The sequence below is a fragment of the Grampus griseus genome (assembly GCF_964374135.1).
Source record: "Grampus griseus genome assembly, chromosome: 3".
NCBI lineage: Eukaryota > Metazoa > Chordata > Mammalia > Artiodactyla > Delphinidae > Grampus > Grampus griseus.
In genome coordinates, this window is record NC_139019.1 from 45,777,335 (window position 1) to 45,796,847 (window position 19,513).

Here is a 19,513-nt window from a genome sequence, read left to right on the forward strand (position 1 = left end):
AGTTCTCAACTCTTCTTTTGTAAAACTCAAGAAGTTGACTTATGGAGAGTTAATTTTCTGTCTTCAAAGTTCTGTGACTCAAAAATAAGTTCTTCAACTTTGAAAATAATCCTGAACAATAGTTTATCATCCACACCACAAAGGCGCCAATGCCTGTGGCTGTGATGAGAGGCCGGGATACAGTGCTGGGAGCAATTAGAGGCCCCACTTACAACAGGCACAAAGGAAGTGTGTGCATTTTGACCATTTTGGGGGGGATCCATAACTTTTACTCCTATGACCTTGCCAGTTTGTCTTGCACTCTTCCCTTTCCTTTTCTCATCTCTCTGGCCTGTTCTTTCCATCACCCCTAGTGACATACAGCATGAATCCTAAAAACAAAAACCAATAAAAACACCAACAAAGCAAAACAAAATGATGCATTGAGTGCTTACTCTATGCTAAGAGCATTGTACAAATGAACTCATTTATTTAGCAATAACTGTATGAAGTATGATCGCTGTTTTGTAAATGGGAAAACAGGCAGGGATAGGCTATGTAACCTGCCCAGAGCCACACAGCTATCATGATAGAACATGGCTTGAATCCTGGACACGCAGAGCAGCTTCCCGCCCCCTGCCCCCCAATTCCAGGAGCGCCCTGTCAGTGCTGTTCTATGGAGCTGCCCTCCAGAGGCCCCTGGTGCTGTCCACCACAGCGGCCTTTTGGACCAAACATGAACTTACCTGCATACTACACTGTTCCTCTAGAACCTAAGAAAAATTTCTAAGAAGGCCAAGTTCTTCTTCAAGCGTGCCCCACTGACTCTTTTTAACACTCTTCTCCACTGCACTCACTTGCCAGGGAGCAAACTTGGAGTGAAGTCCTGAGCAGTCAGCTGCTGAGGGCAGGAATTCACAAGCACCACCTTTTCTGTATGTCTGAAGTCTCCCATCGAAGTCTCAACCACTACTGTTTTCATGATTTATGGTTTTAAGGGCATACTTTTCCAGAATGAGCTCAGAGAGAGGAATGTCCCTTGCTGTTGCCCTCATTCCCTCACCCCCTCATCTGACTTTTTCACCTTGGTTTGCTATTCTTGGGCAAGGAAAAAGGCTTCCATTCACAAGTCATTTAATTTCCTGTTGTGCTTTGGGATGAACACAGCCGCACAAAGCCCTTAATGACAGTTAATTAGTTTCCCTTCCTAAATAAGATATTTCTAGAGCCCCACTGTCCCCAGGCCTCAGGTCAAGATTATGTGGGTACAAATGAGGCCATATTAGCCCAGATTTCTGTGGCTCACAGTCCCCTCTGGTACTGCTTCCGGGCCTCAGCACTACGTGAAATTTCTGGGAGCTTCGACGGGGCCTCTCATATGTGTTCAAGGCCAAGTCTGTGCCCTCTGAGTGCAGCTACTCCTTCTCTAATCAGTGCCAGACGTTGGCCAGGGTGGCCGGACAGCTGCCCTGACCACGGAGCACCCACCCCCTCCTGGTGGACACAGCAGCCTCCATTGGTACCTGCAGCTGCTCTTCTGGTAGGATGCTCTGTGGGGCTGGCTCATATGTGACCTCAAGCTACAAGCTTTCAGGGGCCAAAATAGCACTGAGTTCTGCACAAACTGATGTTAGAGGAGTCTTACTTATTGCAAAGATAAAGGGGGTGATGGTCTCCCTCTTTATATGGGTCAGGTCTAGCGCTGGGAGCAGGGCTGGGGACCAGGTTCCATGTGGTCTCTCTCATTAGAGGCCCCAGGTAGATTTGGGCTCTTTCATATTAAATCGGGGTTTCTGAAGAAGAAATCTGTTACTCAAAGAACTTACTTTAGTCCGTAGGAATTTCAATTATTGTTCATCTCTTGACCAATGCCAAGAAGAAAATGGGTAAACCAGACTTATATAAGACTATGAAATGCCAGTTGAAAATCATCACCAATAAGATCTTGAGAGATACACGTGGAAAAGAGAACCAATAATGTAATAGTCAGTGGAACACAAGTCCCATTTGAAAGGCATTCAGGAAAGACCAACATTAACTGCTGTCCCAGAATCACTTTGATGCGGTGACCACAAAGGAGCCCAGTTGAAAGGTCCTGACTGGACATGATGAAGTTAACTTTCAAGCAAAGTAGAGTCACTGATAATGTAATAATGAGCTCCTCTGCATATTAGGAGCTGGAGTCCCAGGAAGACACTTGAATCAAGTGAAGTATTCGTCTAGTTTGGAGAATATGTTAATTGTCTTCTGGTAATAATTTTAGAAAACATGGGTTTTCTTCTCCAGGCAATTATCTTAATGAATCAATTGGGGTTTCAAGAAATGATCAAATGAGTTCAATTTGGTTTCAGGTTTAGCAAAATGAGATCATCTGTTCTGTTTTTGGCTCAGCTGAGGTCAAGCCCCATGTCTAAAATAGACTAATAGGAATCGGAGTAATTTTATTCTTCTGACCTCTACGCCCCTCATCCTTCCATCCACTTCTCTTCCCCAAACATCTGTTCTTTTGATCTCATTGAACTTTTCTGTATTGCAAAATACAGAATTTAATCTCAGACTGAATTTAATCTCAACTCTCTGGGTCCAAATCAGGAGTACTGGAATGGTGTTCCTTCCTACACACAACTGGGAAATTCATTAACCAAGAAGGTATCTTTTATTTATGCTTTGACTTTCATTCAACCAAGCTACCATATATTAACATCATGCTGATAACACAAGCTCGGAAACATGGTCAGCATTTCGAAGGTAATGCTATCTCTCAAAATACAAACGCCCAGAGCAACACTCAACCGAGTAAGAGCAAAAATTTAACTTGTTTTAAAAAAATGGCACAACAGTTAAGTTTTTCCAATAGGTTAAATGGACAGCTTGTGAGATCAGTGAGAGAAATGATAATATAGAGAAGAAAGGACTAATTTCTTAACGATTTTAGAATTGCAGAAAAAACTGGTGCTAATAAGGTTGAATCTTGGAAAATATGCCTTTTTCCTAGATGTGAGAAGAATAATCTCCCAGGTCCTTCTTACCTGTTAGGGTGGCTTTGTTGATGGATGGTTGGTTGCACATGGGTGATCTTCTGACAAAGAGAGAAAAATACAGAGCTGTAAATATATGATACTTTGTTGGTCTGAGGACTCTCTGAGTCATTTCAGATATGCCATTTAAATTTAAGGATTATTTTTAAGTTAGGACATGCAAATGAAGATTTCTTTCAGACTAGCCAGTCAAGTTCCTAGGTACCCTTTGATCACGTGTCAAAAAAAAAAACTAAATCACATGGTGATAGACTTTGGGGTAAATAAAGCTGATGTAAATGTCACAGAGACAAGAGAGAAGAGGAAGTCCTTATTGATTGACCGTATTCAATTAAGCCCGGGCTTACAGAGCAAACACAGACTTTCTGAACTTGAAAAAGCAGTCAGTCTACAATTGGTTTCTCTAATACAGTGTTAAGAAACTTTTATTTTTGGCATAAATTCTCACGATTGCCTATACATTATCAGAAGTGAATGACTCCTTGCAAACTATATTGCACTTTGAGAAGCTATTGTACTTCAACTTTTTCCTTTCTATTTTCTTATATTAAGAAACATCTCCGATCCATTTGTTAGAGAGGTATATTAACGATGGGTCCGAATAGATGCTACGGGGACTTTAGAAACACTATAAACTAAAGGTGCTTAAACCAATTCTATTTTGTATTCTCTAATTTTTCAGATGTTGGCGAAGTTTCACACGATGATTATAAACCCCTTGGGGTAAAAAAAAAAAAACAAAAAAACACCCCATGCTATTTGATTAACTTGTATTCCCTGCAGAGCCCAGCACAATGTATCCACTGCTTAATCAATTATGCTGAAGAAAATATCATTTATGGAATCTCTATTAAATTGTTTATAAAGTTCTTACTTACAATTGAAAGCTCTTAAAATTAGTGATCTTTAAGAACATTTTAGAAAATAGATACATGCAAGGGTGTCAGAAAAATGTTTGTTTTCATTTCTGGGGGTTGTTTGTTTTGGTACTTCTAGTAGTGGCTAACACTTTAATGAGGGCTTATTGTGTGTCCGATGCTGTGCTAAATGAGCATGTTGGATGAATTATCTCATTTAATCCCTCATAACAAACCTTAAGGCAGGCAGACTCATGGTTCCCATTTTACCAATGAGGAAAACACAAGCTTTGGAAATGTAAATCACTTCTTCAAAGTTAGAAAGCTGAGATTTGAACCAAAGCAATGTGATTCTAGGGCCTGCACCCTGCTATGTTGCCTTATTTTTAGGCTGCTTTCGTGGAACCTCTGCAGATGGCAGGTTCCTGCAGAGCCCTGGTCCAATCTGCCTTCCTGAGATGATGAATCTCTTAGCAGAGCTGGAAGATACATGGGGAAAGCAGTCTGGTACTTTTTAAATTCCCACTGCCTTGGTTCCAGTCAGCATCTGGCTCTGTCTTATTGCTCTTAAATTTACTGATAGCAGTTTGGGATTGAAAATTTGCATTTGATTGAAAATGCACCAAAATTTACTTCTGAGTTATTTCAGTTTTCATTATGAAATAAAATGAGGGAATTTGAAACTTAACTCATGCTTTATAAAAAAGAAAGGTTAATGTTTAAAACTGCTACTCTGAAATAGTTTTGGTCTATATACTAATAGATATCTACTTGCTGAGAGTTTATCATTCAAATCATTTATATAATGATTACTCCTTTCTAGTCCTTGCTCTGTGAAAATTTAGAAAGCATTTATTTTGTCTAGGAAAGGCATCAAAGAAATATTTTTAAACTTTTCTATAGTTTTGAAAACCACATCATGGACTTGTTTCTTATTATCTTCTTTTGATTTCAATCCTATAACGGGCACTTGGGAACTTGATATTTCAACAAGTAATGACAAGCAGAAAATATCAATCATTTGATCCATGGCTACAGTGATAAATCAGTTATTGAAGAATGAGCCAGAACTCACTTCTGGAATGGAAAATCTCAAGGGCAAGGAAGAGCAAGGGGACAGGAACCAGCAGTGAGTTAGCAAAAGTCAGCCACGTGCAAGTGAGCACCTTCAGGGCTCAGGGCTTCAGATGCATCCTTCTAGGCTCCTTTCTTTTCTTTTTTTTTTTTCTCTAACATGTGAAAATAAAATATTTATTTTCATACTTATTATATAATATGGCCTTTTGTGACTGGTTTCTTTCATGTAGTGTAATGTTACAGTTCATCTGTGTTGTAGCATGTATCAGTACTCTATTCAAACAATATTTTGTTTATCCATTTGTCAGCTAATGGACATTTGTGTTGTTTCCACCTTTTAGCTATTGTGAATAGTCCTGCTAAGAATGTTTATGTACAAGTTTTTGTTGAACACCTTTTCACTTCTTTTGGGTGTATACCCAGGAATGAAATTATGAGGTCATATGGTAATTTCATGTTAATTTACTAAGGAACTGCCAGACCTACCAGAGAATGGACTTGAGGACACAGGGAGGAGGAAGGGTAAGCTGTGACAAAGTGAGAGAGTGGCATGGACATATACACACTACCAAATGTAAAATAGATAGCTAGAGGGAAGCAGCCGCATAGCACAGGGAGATCAGCTCGGTGCTTTGTGCCCACCTAGAGGGGTGGGATAGGGAGGGTGGGAGGGAGGGAGACGCAAGAGGGAAGAGATATGGGAACGTATGTGTATGTATAACTGATTCACTTTGTTATAAAGCAGAAACTAACACACCATTGTAGGTTCCTTTCTTGTAGTAAATAGTAAAGGTGGATCATGCAAGCTAGCATACGCCTTCCACAAAATCCAGCGGTAAGCTTGGGAGCGTTCTAGTGGCACTGTGAGTACCCTGCGGGGGAATTCTGGCTCCCTGGGGTCATCACGTGATGCACCATTTTGCTATCCATATCCATTTTGCTATCACTGAAAAGAACAGAGTTTATCTGTGTGTAGATTGAGTCCTACTATTCTGATACCTGAAAAGGCTGATTGGGTTTGAATCAGTAAAGGAGGTACAAATCTGTACTGACCAAAAGAGAGACCACAAACACCTGTACTTAGGGTCTGCCAGATAATACTGTTTGGTTAGACTCCACCCAGGGCATTATAAAACAGGTCAAGTTCAGGCATAAAGATGATTTTCTACCCTCCTCTAGATGCTCTTTTCCATTTTAATCTGTTTTGTCCCTGTAGGTCAGCTGAAAACCTCTGTCTCATATAGAATGGGCCTCAGATCATCTCTTTGGGGACAGAAAGGCCAGCCTGATGCCTTCACACCTGCTGAACAACTATGTGTCTGCCACAGGTAGAGATGCTGCTACACAAATGACCAAGTCTGAAGGAAGCATAAAAGGAATTCATTATAAAAGTTTTGTTCACCTTTCAAAGACAAAAATCTCAATTTCATGGACAAAAGTTGAGGCTAAAAAAGTTTGTAAGGGACACCAGTAATTTCATTTCTCTTGCAGGGTTGAGACTTTCCAAAGAGCAGGTGACTATACCTAGGAGCTACCAAATGCCGAAAGCCCCAAAGGGGCGACTGAACAGGGAAGATGTGTTTGGTTATGAACAAACAGCTTGAAGCCCACGTTCAGGTTTCCCATTCTGCATACTGGCGTCACCCCTCTAGCCAGTTTGCTGCACGTGCAGAGTGATGACGCTGTGCTGGGTATTACACTAGGCACCGGGAATTCAAATGTGGACTGGATACGACCTCTGCTCTCTGGGAACTGACATTCTTAAGACAAGCAAATAGGTAACTGGACACTGAGAGAAACATGCTAAAGCAGGGGTTAAGGACAGGATGCAATCAGATGGCAATGGAAAAGCATACCACCCAGGTTGGGGCCTGTGGGTGTGCATGCATGTTGGGTGTTAGTCAGAGACAGTGCCCCAAATGAAATTATATTTAAGCTGTAACCTAAAGAATGAATTACAATTAGCCCAGTGGATGAGGAGGGGAAGAAGAAGGTGAGAAATGCTCAGGCTAAGGGAACGGGACTGCAAAATTTCATTACCTGCAACACACAACAGTCAACTGACACCTCTGGGTTCCATTCCAATTATTTGCATTGTGGCATTTATATTGATTTTTTTTTTTTAAAAAGAACCTTGTTCTATCACAAGAAGTATGTGCATAATGGCCAGAGCTTTTTTTAATCATGGAAAATGTGAATTTGGGAGGTAGACTCTATTATTATGGGATGGAAAGTTTAGATTTTTTTCATGTGTTCTTTAAGAAGTAGTAATTACAACAAAATTTTATATGCTTAGATAAGTTCAAATAAATTTCTATTCACTGTCCTCTTAATATTGATTTAAAGAAATGGTTTTGGGCTTCCCTGGTGGTGCAGTGGTTGAGAGTCTGCCTGCCGATGCAGGGGATACGGGTTCGTGCCCCGGTCCAGGAAGATCCCACATGCCGCGGAGCGACTGGGCCTGTGGGCCAAGGCTGCTGAGCCTGCGCGTCTGGAGCCTGTGCTCCTCAACGGGAGAGGCCACAGCACTGAGAGGCTCACGTACCGCAAAAAAAAAAAAAAAAAAGAAATGGTTTTATTTCTGGAAAATTCTTCAGAGTTGATATTTTAAAGATAATATTGTATTATTCATAATAGAGTGTCAAAACTATGGCATTTGAATAATCAGTTTTCCATTTAATCTTAGAAAATTAATTTTCTTTTTTTCATTTTCCATCTTTATTAGGACCCCCAAATTATAGTTATTTTCCATCTGAGCTTTCTCTCTCAAATGCTTCCCCTGTTATGCCATAAATCCCCATCTTGTTAACTCTTCCATGCTGCTGCCGATCTGAGTCAGTAACAGCAAGAGAATTAGAGATCTTCCCTATGATAGGACACTTCTCCCAGTAATGGTTGTCTTAGAAGTAAGAGGATAACTTTGGGTTGACTTCAAAGCTTGATGACGTTATTTGCCCATGGTAAATTTATGAATTAAGCCAAACCTATAAAGTTACCCTGAGTGTAAATAACTGGGCAGAGGACTGATCCTGCCAGGTGATTTCTGACAGATGGAATCACCATATTTATTTGCCATCCTGATTCATTTCTGTTATGAGAACCATCACTACAAAGTATTTACAGAAAGTTAACAGGACTTCATATGACTTAGTGTAAATGGTTAGACAGCATGGCAATGATTCAGAGAAATCTAATACACTGCCTTGAGTTCAATCAAATGGAAAAAACACTATAAAAAGTTCAGCCAGAAGGAGGGGGGAAAAATGAATAACTTACTTGCTAGGTGCTCGGTCTTGCAAATTAGTCAATGCAGCAAAGTTGTTCCGTACAGTTCGCAGGCTGGCCAAGACCTACAACAAAAATGATTCTTTAAACTTCTTGAAATAAGGCCCTCTTTAATGCACTATGAAGTGGTTTGGTGATTTTTAAAAATGGTTTGTTAAGTGAAAATTTGATATTGCTTGCAACTTAGTTTCATATAGTACTGAAGAATCTCCCAGCACCTGGTAAAGTTTACGTGGATCCATTTGAAAGCCAGAGAGGCCAGACTTAAGGATTTTCCAGCTATTTCTCCTCATCGTCTATGAATATGGTGACAATAGCAGCAGTTTCCACAGTATTCCTGGATTCCCCAGCCACTAAAACAGTATCCCAGGCAATATGGATAGCGTGCTGTTGCATTTTATGCATATTTGAAATAGCATAATATAAAATATTAATAAAGTCTCACTATAGGGGCAAAATGTCAAACAAAATGACCCCCAAGTTCTCTTCAAACGTTCACCAATGATGCCATAATCTTGAAATTGGCAAACAAAGTAAATTTTAAATTGTTTTTTCACCTTTGCCACATGGTTATTCTAGCTGGTAAACAGATTCTTTTCTTCGTTAAGGTTATCTGAATCATGAATTACATGGTCTCAAATAAAGTGAGACTGTCCTGTACGTGCACAGTGCCTGGCCCACAGAAGGCACTCAGTTGAATTTATTGAATAAATGAATACATAGACACAGCATATCCACATACACAAGGTTGGACCAATAGGTCCCACTATCTCTGATAGCCCCTCCTTTTTCTAATTCTAGTGAAACTATAAAGTGGCAAAAGAATCGAAAGACTAGGAGAGAAAAGTGACAAGAGCACTGTCTCCTTCTACCCCCCTCACTTTCTCCTAGAATGGACAAGTCTCCCCCAGGGTGGAGCCTATATTAGGTGAGGTTATGGGTCATCTGGGTGACAACGACAATGTTAAGTTTACCTAAAACATAGATTTCAGATGTCTTATTAGGTACCAATAATACCCCAGACTGCCTAGTTCTGTTATATAGTCAATGTGTGAACTTAGACAAGTTTCATCATCTCTCTGACCCTTAGTTTCTCATCTGTACACCAGGATAGTGACATCTACCTCACAGGGTTGCTGTGAAAATGAGATTAAATGACAGTTTCGGTGCCAAGAACAGTGCCTGGCAAACAGAAGGCACTCAGTGAATATTAGCCCATTATGGCAACATTCCATTTAATGATTTGGCGTGCGCACAGGGAATTCACTTAATGCCTATAACTGACAATATGCCGGTGGCAGTGGGAGCAGGGCAAATTTTTTATAATTGCTCCAAGGGTTCCAGAGCCGATTCCAGAATTTTGTCATTTGGCACTGACCTAGACTAAAGTCAGCCTAAATTTTGTTTTAAGACAAAATGTCTCAGACATTTTTGAAACTGGCATTAATTCTTCTAAGTCACTGGGATACTGTTTATGCCCTGGGACAGTGACCTACAGCATTATCCCCTGAAGGAGTTAATGGTGTTTCCTAAGGTGCCAACCACGATTAACTCAGTCACTGGAAAAATCTGGCTCATTATCACATATAAACAACTCACATTGCCGAAAGGTCACGCTGCCTATGACGGAGTATTCAAATAGCCAACTGCTGACATCAAACCACGATGTCTTTCATTAGGCATGAAATCCTGAGTGATGCAGAAAGAAATCTGGCAAATCATGCAGGCTGAATTTACGCTTTAAGAATTGAATATCAAATACACTAATAAAGCATTTTAAATAAGATTATTGTACCCCCCCGATCGATCCTTATTCTAGGTAAAAATTTAACCTCAGAATTCAGAGAACTTTATTTTAATAAATTATAGTAAGTGCGCTGCATCTGACAGCTGGGCAAACAGAAATGGTAGCGCAGGTAATTCATGTTCTCTGCTCATTTGAAAGGAAGCATTACTTCATGAAAGATCTACTCCACTTCCTTTTCTGGATACAGGTTTTTGCCTCTGTGGTAATAAAGATATTAAATTAGATGATTTTATTTTGGTTTTTAATTTAAATTTAATTTTTAAATTTTATATTTATTTTTTGCATAATCTCTATCCCCACATGGTACAGAATTTAAGCAAAAGTAGACTGTCTCTTTCTCAATAACAAAGACAAAAGCAAAATTATTGTGATTTCTGAGAGGAGGCAGATAGATGAAATCAGGGAAGGACACTCAGGGCATTAAAATCTTGGCACTGTTCTATTTCTTAAACTGTTGATTTGAGTACTATTCTTTATATTTTAGAAAGTCACTAGATAGCTTCTCTTATATGGATGAAATATTTCAAAATAGAAAGTGAAGAAAGAAATTTCCCTTTCAGCCCCTTCTCCATTCAGCTGCCTGTGCCCTCTCCTCATCGACTTTTAGATTGTCTCCTAAATTTCACGTTTACAAACACTGCTGCAGTAAATAACCTTGCAGCTACGTCATTCCCTATGTGTGCAAGTATTATATTGTTGTTTTTGTGGTAGGACAAATAATATTTTATACATGTTATGTTAAGTATTAACTATTCTCGCCTGCACTATGACACATGATACTGGCAAGAAGTGTAAATAAAAGTCTCAACCAAATGTTATAAGGGGGTGTTGCCCTAGGCCGAGTTGAGTGATCCTGGGTGACCACATCCCAAAGGCACTGTGTTAGTCTTTTCTGTTCCCGCCTGCATTGTAGGACACAAAGAGTGAGGCATCTACTACTACAGGCTGTGGGGAAGAACTAGAAACAGTTTTACACAAGCCCCTTAGTTAGGGTTCAATCTTTCTTCGCTTTTGTTACAGGGCAGCTCTCACCCTTCTTGAATTCAGCCCTCTAAGAGCTATAGTCAGGGCTCTGACGCTCCTATAATTTTCTTCACTCTTTAATGCTTGCTACCCAAAAAGGTCCCTGAAGTTTTCTCCCACACAGCTCAACCGTTAGAAAATGAAGGTCATTTCTTTCTCTTCTGCCCCTCCAAGCAAAAGTATAATCAGTCAAGGTCAAAATACATTGGGAATGAGGAGAAATAATACACTTCAGGAAAGAAATGATGACATTGTTATGGAAAACTTTTGCACAGAGTTGTACTGGTCTGTGAGAGGGATTAAATGCTATTTGCACACACTAATCTCAGATTTTCTTAGGTATCCCTAAACATTTATTAACCAATAAGATTCACTGAAAATGGCAGGAAAATGTGGACTTCATTAAAAAGTTAAACATCTGAACACACTAGTCTAAAAGAAATGTGTACGTATATAATAATAAATTCTTATAAAGATTTGAAGAGGAGATTGCTTTAAAAAAAAAAAAAGATGTGGCAATAACATCTGTGTTAAAAAAAAAACTCCTGCTTAAAAAATAACCAAAAAAAACAAAAACAAAGAAACAAAAAATTGTTTTGAGGATTGTTTTTGATTCCAAATACACCTTATGCCACTAGATGGCACTAAAACACAGACCATGAGTTGCCACAGGACTTGGGTTGGGTGGGGTGGGAGGGGCTGAGGAGGGAGAAAGAACTCCTTGCCTTGGTTTTACCTCCAGAAAAACCTGGAGCCAAATTATGATTATTTACAAGACAAAGAGGTCATTTTGATAGAAAACCTCTTTCCAAGTTACATTTTGGTTAAACCATATGAACTTGCTGTTTTTATATGTCAGCCAAGGTTGAATATTGATAGTTTCGTATAGTTCAACTCCCAAAGTACTTAGATTCCTAGAACATGCTACTGAAATTTATTTTAATGAAGGATAAAAAAAACCTAACAGGTATAAGCAACTGAAATGTGATGATTTTCTTCTTTCTTAGCCCGGCAGGGAGAGCCTGTTGGATTCAATGATGAGACCACAAGATTCCTGTTTCTGGGTGAAACGGGGAAGAGACACGCAAGGGCATTTTTATAAAATTGACAATGTCCAAGTACCAAGGAACAGTAATGTTCTACAGGGTTAATAACCACTGCATTTTTCCTAAAATTATCCCACGTGCTGTATATTGGTGAGAGTAAAGGTGAAATGACTTGCTTGTTCCTACCCTGTATTTTTAAATCAGGCATATCTGCTCAGTCTGAATGACATGAAGGTCTCTCCAAGGATCCAGGATAATACTTGGATATTTCCTACCTTTTCCTTAACCAAAGATTCCACTTCTTTTATTGCACACCTCCAGAGGAGGATTCTAGTTGACTTAGAGTTTTACAAGGTAGTCACAAATGATGCAACACAAATAATGGGACAGGTGGGGCTGAAGGCAACTGACTACAAAGCAGGGTTCCCTACATTTCATCAGTGTTGTGCCTCCTTGGTCCCCTCAAGAACTCTGGCCAAATTGTGACTACACCCTTGGGAGGAAAAGGCCACCTGCCGACTGGCATCAGGTGACACGGCATCATCCCTGTCAACACTTATCCTAAGGGAATATCCAAACCAAAGATTTTGACCCAAACACAGGAGAATAGTTCAAAATGGAAACCAATAAAATATTTATTTTCCTGGGGATCAAAAGGATTCTGAGCTTATAGGGGAAAACATAAGAAATTGGAAGTGGAAAAGTGTTTAGGTTGAACACCAGCAAGAATTTCTAACCCTGGCAGTGTTTTAGACTTGGGAATACAATATGGAGGGGTATTGTAGGATCTTGTATTGTAGGATCTTTGCTGAAGATTACGTCTGTGCACGATTCTTCAGCCCTATCCACCAAAGTGGAATATGACCTTGCACGTCTTCCTAAATTCTCTCGTAACTTAAGATTTTATTCTCTTAGCTTCACAGTAAACTGGGACTGGGAAACAACAGGGAGGGATCTTTTCGTGTTTTGGAGATGAAGGCAAGCATAAAGAAATAAGTTCTCAAGAGGAGGCAGAAGATAAGATGGGCTTGGGAAGAGACTTTGACCAGTTTAGAGTGGGAGGCCCATTGTAAAGAATTATGGGAAGGAAATTAGGCACAGAAAAATAAACCGAAAGGGATAGAAGTAAAATGTCAATAGTAGTTATTTTGGGGTTTGGAATTATAGGAAATTTTCTTTTTCTTCCTTCTGCTTATATTTCTTTTCTATGCAAAAGATTTTATTTTGAAAGCAGTATGGCTTTTTCACCAGAATGATCTAGAGTGAAGTTCCAAACCCCAAAGCATGCTGGGGAAAGGGGGGAATTCTTTGGCCTATTTGAACACTTCCCTGAGTGACCTGTCTAATGTCCACTGTCTTCTGTCCATTGGTATATTTGACCAAATAATGTTGGTATCAATTCAAGTGACATAAACATCTTACAGATTAAGCATTATAATATTTAGCATTAAATGGTGAATACTCCAGCCTGTATTAAAAATTTGAGGAGTTATTGATTAGGTCAATGAAATAAGTTAGTGGTGCCCAATCGGGCTGAAGAGAAGGCCATAGACAACTGCCACTAACTGGGCCTTCTTTCTTACCTGCTTCCCCAAAGATACTCTATCAAAATTGTTCAGGGTTAAACAGGCTTTTTTAAAAAAATTCTAGTAGAGCTTTCTAGATCATATACCCTAGTAAAAGGCCATTTGTGAAAACTGTGACGAAGCCACTGAAAAAGAATCTGCAGCCTCTGGGGCAATAACCACCTTCTATAAGGTGTCATGAGTCATTAAGCTAATCATAAGCAAACTTTCCTAAATAGATTCCAGGATTATTTTCAGGCATCGTATATGCTTACAAATTACACAGAGCTGGTTTTATTCAAAGTTCCAATTGCAAGGGCATTAAGTACATATCTTATTTATTTAAACAGTTCACTAACACAGACTAAATGATATTTTACATATATATATTTCTCAGTATACTGAAATTCTATTAGTTTTTGGGAGACTGTAAGTACACTAAAAAAAAAGTCTAATTATGTAAAAGACTAGATTTCCTTAGAATTTAAGGGTGCTAATAGCAAGGTTCAAGTAAAATTTATTGACCAGTTAATTGGAGATTCATACAAACTACCTGAAGTAAGATGATAAGGTATCATATACAGATTATTTTTTCCATACTTTTCTATATATTTTTCTTACAACAATACCTAGAGATTTTAGTTAGAAGCGAGAATAATAAACTAAATAAACTCAAGTTGGAATGATTGTTTCTACATTTGGTGATGGTCATTTATATATTATTTTGCCTGATTTATTCTGTCTACTGAGAGCTCTATATCTAAGAGCTCTGAGCTCTTAGATATAAAGTTATGGGTCCTCAATAGCAACCAATTAAAAGTCCTTAGCTTCGTAAGATTTGCTATCACAAAATATGATGAAAACATATGATTGTAAATGTTTTGAACATAGAAATATAGATATTAGAAAGAACTAATGATATCCAGCAAAACTTGAAGCAAATGAGACATTAACCTTCTAAAAGGATGGTGGTTGCATTCTATCTTTAATTGTCTGCATCAATGAAAAAGATCACTATATACTTCGCTATTTACTGACTCATTAAAATTTTGGTCTAAATTATAGCAATTAAAAAATTTCAGGAAATTTGAAAAAGTGGAAGAATCATACATAATACTGCTATCCAAACCCTGCCATTATGCATTTTTTAAAAACAATGCGTATTATGACGTTTTGGAGATGAAAGAACCCTTACTGATAACAACACAAAATTCAGTAAGTATTTTATTTTCTAGAAATTGTGCTGAGCGTTTTACAAGCTTGGTACTATTTCAATCTCTTGACAATGTTATGAGGTGAGTAGTCTTGTAAGTGTCATTTCACAGAGGAGGAAACCAGGCTTGCCCAAGTTCAGTCAGTTGTCCAAGTTCATTCATTTAGCAAGAGTAGGTGATGGGCTTTGACTGGGCCCTGGCTATCTTAATCCAGCTGAGTCCCCAATTTTACCAGTTGGAAAAAAGAAGTCTTAGGCAAGTTAAGTGAGTTGCCCAAGGCAGTAGAGCTAGTTTTGATGTAGCCTTGATTATGATTTTTATAACCCTCTAGATCACTTGTATTCCAATAGTTAACATTTCCTATTAACAGTCAGTGTTGGCTTTAAACATGCTTCATGCCCCAGGTTGAATCAGTTTTATCCCATTCTATCCATAGTCTGTCCATACCAGTGGCTCTCAACTTTTCCTCAGAAAATACTGGGGCCTTTAAAAATTACAGGTGTTTGGGTCCAACCCCCAGATTTTTGGATTCAATTGATCAGAGGTGCAGCATGGGATAAAATCTTTCTAGATGATTCTACTGCATAGCTAGAGTTGAGAAGCACTGGTCTGTACAAAGAATATCGGGTTATCAACCACTTCATATATATTCCAAAATTCTTTAGATGTTTTTTTCACCTTCTAGCATTTCTGTCATGTGGTTAAAGTATTTTCATGATTTGTATACCTAAAAGGAATAAATAAACACAAATGTGTCACTCAGTTAAATCTTTGGACAAATAACGTGTTTAAAAAAAGAGTCAATAAAGCATCAGGTTGAAGGGGAATCCGGAATTTCAAGAACTGACCATGCACCTAATAATACTAAATGTAACTTAATCCATGATATAGCTTTCCTCTTTTAGTGCTTATGTCAGTTAAGGAAATGTGGTCCCATTTAAGTATGTCACTTGGGTAATTTGTAATTTGAAGCAAAGATACTCATTGGGTCTATGGGTTTATAGGAAACAGACCAATATGGCAAAGGTCACATTCTCTAGCGTGGCTTTTAAATTACTGGAATGAACCACAGAATTTGTATTTGTACTTGTGTTTGATTTAGAATGAAATGAAGAACCCGAACAAACCCCCACAATTAAATTTTCAGATGAGTGAGAAACCTGTCCATTCAGCAAGCTGGGCTTACCTGTGCAAAGGGAGTCACAATCAGGTCATCTCCATGTCTGAAAAACAAACCAAAGCCCACGTTAGATGGCACTGATCACTCTAGGACCACTTTCAAGCAATATTAAACAGTAAGTTTCTCATTCATAAATCCCCACAGAGAATTACAGTAATTCCATCCTTATTCTTCAACACATGTTCTTCTCAGTCATGGGCGTGAAGATGTGTCTTCTGGGATGTTAACCACTGTCCAGTTCCCTGGGTGAAAAGAGGGGCTTCTTGATCATCAGCCAAGGTCACTGGCACTTATTATGCACACGGGAGATATAACAGTAGAAACAGAGTTCCAGCAGCGGGGCCTGAGTTTTACTCTTTGCTGCTTATGGTAAGTATTACTGAAGGGCACTATGGAAGGAGCCAGCAACGGCAATGGCTCCGGTGAGAGGTCCCTGGACCATCTAACATTGGAAGGTGATGAGCATCAGGTGCTCTGCATCATCATGTGTGAGCCTTGGATGGGCTTGGAACTGTGGATGACATAAGACTGCGTCATACTCTAATAAAAACCAGTGAAACTTTTCAACTGACTCACGTCCCAGCCGCCGTAGTTACGGGGGAATGTTACCCCGTGTGTGCTGTTGTTACAGCAACCTCAGTGACACTGTGCCGAGGATGCAGGAGCAAGGTGTCAGCATGACGTGTCTTGGAGGGACAGGGAGAGGCAAGGAAAGTTGTGAACATTCTGCTTGGAAGAAAGTAAGATACCCAGGCCCAAAGCTCTTTCGTGGTGTTTCTTAGTATGAATACTTCATGAGAAGGATTTCCAAACTCTCCACGGGATATTTCTTGATCTAGCTAGCTGGAACTCTTTAATCAAAAGGGAATGGAATTATTCTACACAGAAAGCTTCCGGACATGACCCTAACTGAGAATATTGCAACTAAATGGTTCACTCACTCATGAACAATTCTGGAAAGGGCTTGAGTGACCTACAACAGCACTCATGAAATATGCTTCGGCCCAGGCAGCATATGGATGACGTTAGTAAATGGATTGCTGCCAATAATTAGACCAGTTGTTAAGGGCATCATCAAATTACACAGAGATCTTGAAATTCAAAGTGTGGGAAAAATAAAGCAGAAAAGGGGTGGAACACACTCTAAAGGAAACGTGTGTTATTTTGCACCCTCTTCGTTCCACAGTTACATTTTTGAGGGGCACTGCTCTTTGGAGAGATCATTCAGAGGGCCAAAATTTAACTAATACGAAATCTAGATATTTTCCTGAGGTACAGTCTTTGCTTCCATTTTATTCTTTATAATTTCCCGACTACAAAGTTTATTTTCTAAGAACTTAGTCATCTTGGCCAAGGCACAGTATCATTCTGAAATCAATCCCTGGAAATAAGTCTTTTAATTTTTCACATGAATTACACTGGACTTGAATCACTCTAAACTGAAAAGCATGTGCATGTGTATTAAAACACTTAATTCTATCTTTGGTTGTATTTCATTCCCAAGCACTATAAAATATTTATTTAGAATATACAATATTTAGGGTAATTTATCAGTCTTGCTTTCTTTCCGTGTCAAAGCATAAAGAAAATTAGTTATAATTTTAGTGATGGAAATATTTCACTCTTGACCTACCCAGAAATTGTTTTTGCCAAATATCTCAAGACCGTCTCATTTTAGTCACAGTAGAATTATTTCTAGCAATTCAGTGGCAAATGTCCTCAATAAATAACCTATCCTTTTCTTTTCAAAATTATGTAAGGTTTAAATTATCTCTGAATAGGGACTTCCCTGGTGGCACAGAGGTTAAGAATTTGCCTGCCAAAGCAGGGGACACAGGTTCGAGCCCTGGTCTGGGAAGATCCCACATGCCATGGAGCAGCTAAGCCTGTGCATCACAACTACGGAGCCTGCGAGCCACAAATACTGAAGCCTGCGCGCCTAGAGCCCGTTCCATGAGAAGCCCGTGCACCGCAATGAGTCGCCGCAACTAGAGAAAGCCCGCACGCAGCAACGAAGACCCGACGCGGCCAAACATACTTACATAAATAAATAAATTTTTCAAAAAAAATACATTATCTCTGAATATATACCGAATGTATAATGACAGAATCTTTGTCCAAGCCTTTGTCGGTAGCCTGCCCTCGAGACCATGGGCTGAACTGGAGCCACCCACTCTGGCCCCTGGGGCAGGGGCAGCCTCTCCCCTCCCTCAAAGAGAAGCTTGCGGAGTTCTGAGCCTGCACTGCTGGCCACTGGAGGTGGGGATAGGAGGCTCAGTACAGTAGCACACCACTGAACTTCCTGTTCTTCCAGGGAGGGATGACAATAGAACTACTCCCTATGCCTCTGGCCATCCTTCCGCTACTTTTGTATTATTTACTACAGTGCTTTCATTTCTACCCTCATTCTTTCTGTAATAAGAAGCCAGAAACACTGGCAAGAAACTGAAAGAGAGAAATCAAAAAGCAAACCCTCACAGACATCTCACTGGGATCCAGAAAACTGTTTAAGCACTTAAATGGGGAAAAGCCTCTTGCCCTCTTGCAAAATAAACTCAACCAACAGCAGCGCCTGAAAATACCGATTTGTAACCTAGTTCATTTCAAAATTGTGTTTGAAACACACGAGGCAACGACCTTTCCACGCTTTATTATTACCAAACCAGAAGGAAAAGGGCCTTTCCACGCTTTATTTTTACCAAACCAGCAGTTAATTAGAAGAAAGTTTATACTTTATTGAGAGAAGATTTCTAATCCTACGAAGCTGTGAAAAGCATCAGAGGCCACAAAGTATCTGCTGCTTCTGAATATCACGCATTGCAAATTTCAGGATGGTAAGTGGCTGGATGAACTAGTGCTTTGAAGAGACGCCATGGTCTGAGGCTTACTTCCTGAATGTTGTGCAAACTTTTTGATCTTCTGTGCTTCACTCTCTCTGGCTATAAAACCAGAAAGACATTCTCCTCTGGAGTTTGTCAGTAGGATTAAGATAGTGGTATTGTGAAATCCTGGTGTCTTTCTTCCCTTAGACTCAAAACTATCACCCATTCATCACCATCTTTGATCCACCTCTTTTAAAATTAGAGAGTCATTAGAGAACAAGTATGTTCTTATTTTTAATATGCACATAAAAATGCTACTGGGAGCCCAACACAAAAAATGCATTTAGAAGCATAAAAATGCTTCTGGGAGCCCTGCTTGACAACACTCAGGAATTCGCCCCAGGAGGAACTTTTCTACTCACCACTCTTTACTCCCATGTTCACAGAAGTACAGACATAGAAAATAAACAAACAAATACATACACAATGTACTTGATCTTGTAAAAGCTAACATTTATACATATACTGAATATAAAACACATATTAACTGTAGAAACTTCGGGAAATACAGAAAAATTTTAAGAGCCATCCAAAGATAACTGTTGTAATGATTTGTTTTT

The 19,513-nt window shown here is 39.3% G+C and overlaps 1 protein-coding gene across 4 annotated transcripts in view; it reads right to left on the reverse strand.

The window, feature by feature from the left end:
• PDE4D (phosphodiesterase 4D) overlaps window positions 1–19,513 on the reverse strand; it is a gene marked incomplete at its 5' end in the record, with an annotated part of 1,122,552 nt that overhangs the window by 188,434 nt on the left and 914,605 nt on the right. For all 4 annotated transcript variants that reach the window (XM_082650735.1, XM_082650738.1, XM_082650736.1 and 1 more), the window contains 3 exons: window positions 3,009–3,058; window positions 8,228–8,301; window positions 16,078–16,114. In XM_082650735.1, the coding sequence (XP_082506861.1) occupies window positions 3,009–3,058; window positions 8,228–8,301; window positions 16,078–16,114 (161 nt within the window). The remainder of the gene's footprint in view (window positions 1–3,008; window positions 3,059–8,227; window positions 8,302–16,077; window positions 16,115–19,513) is intronic.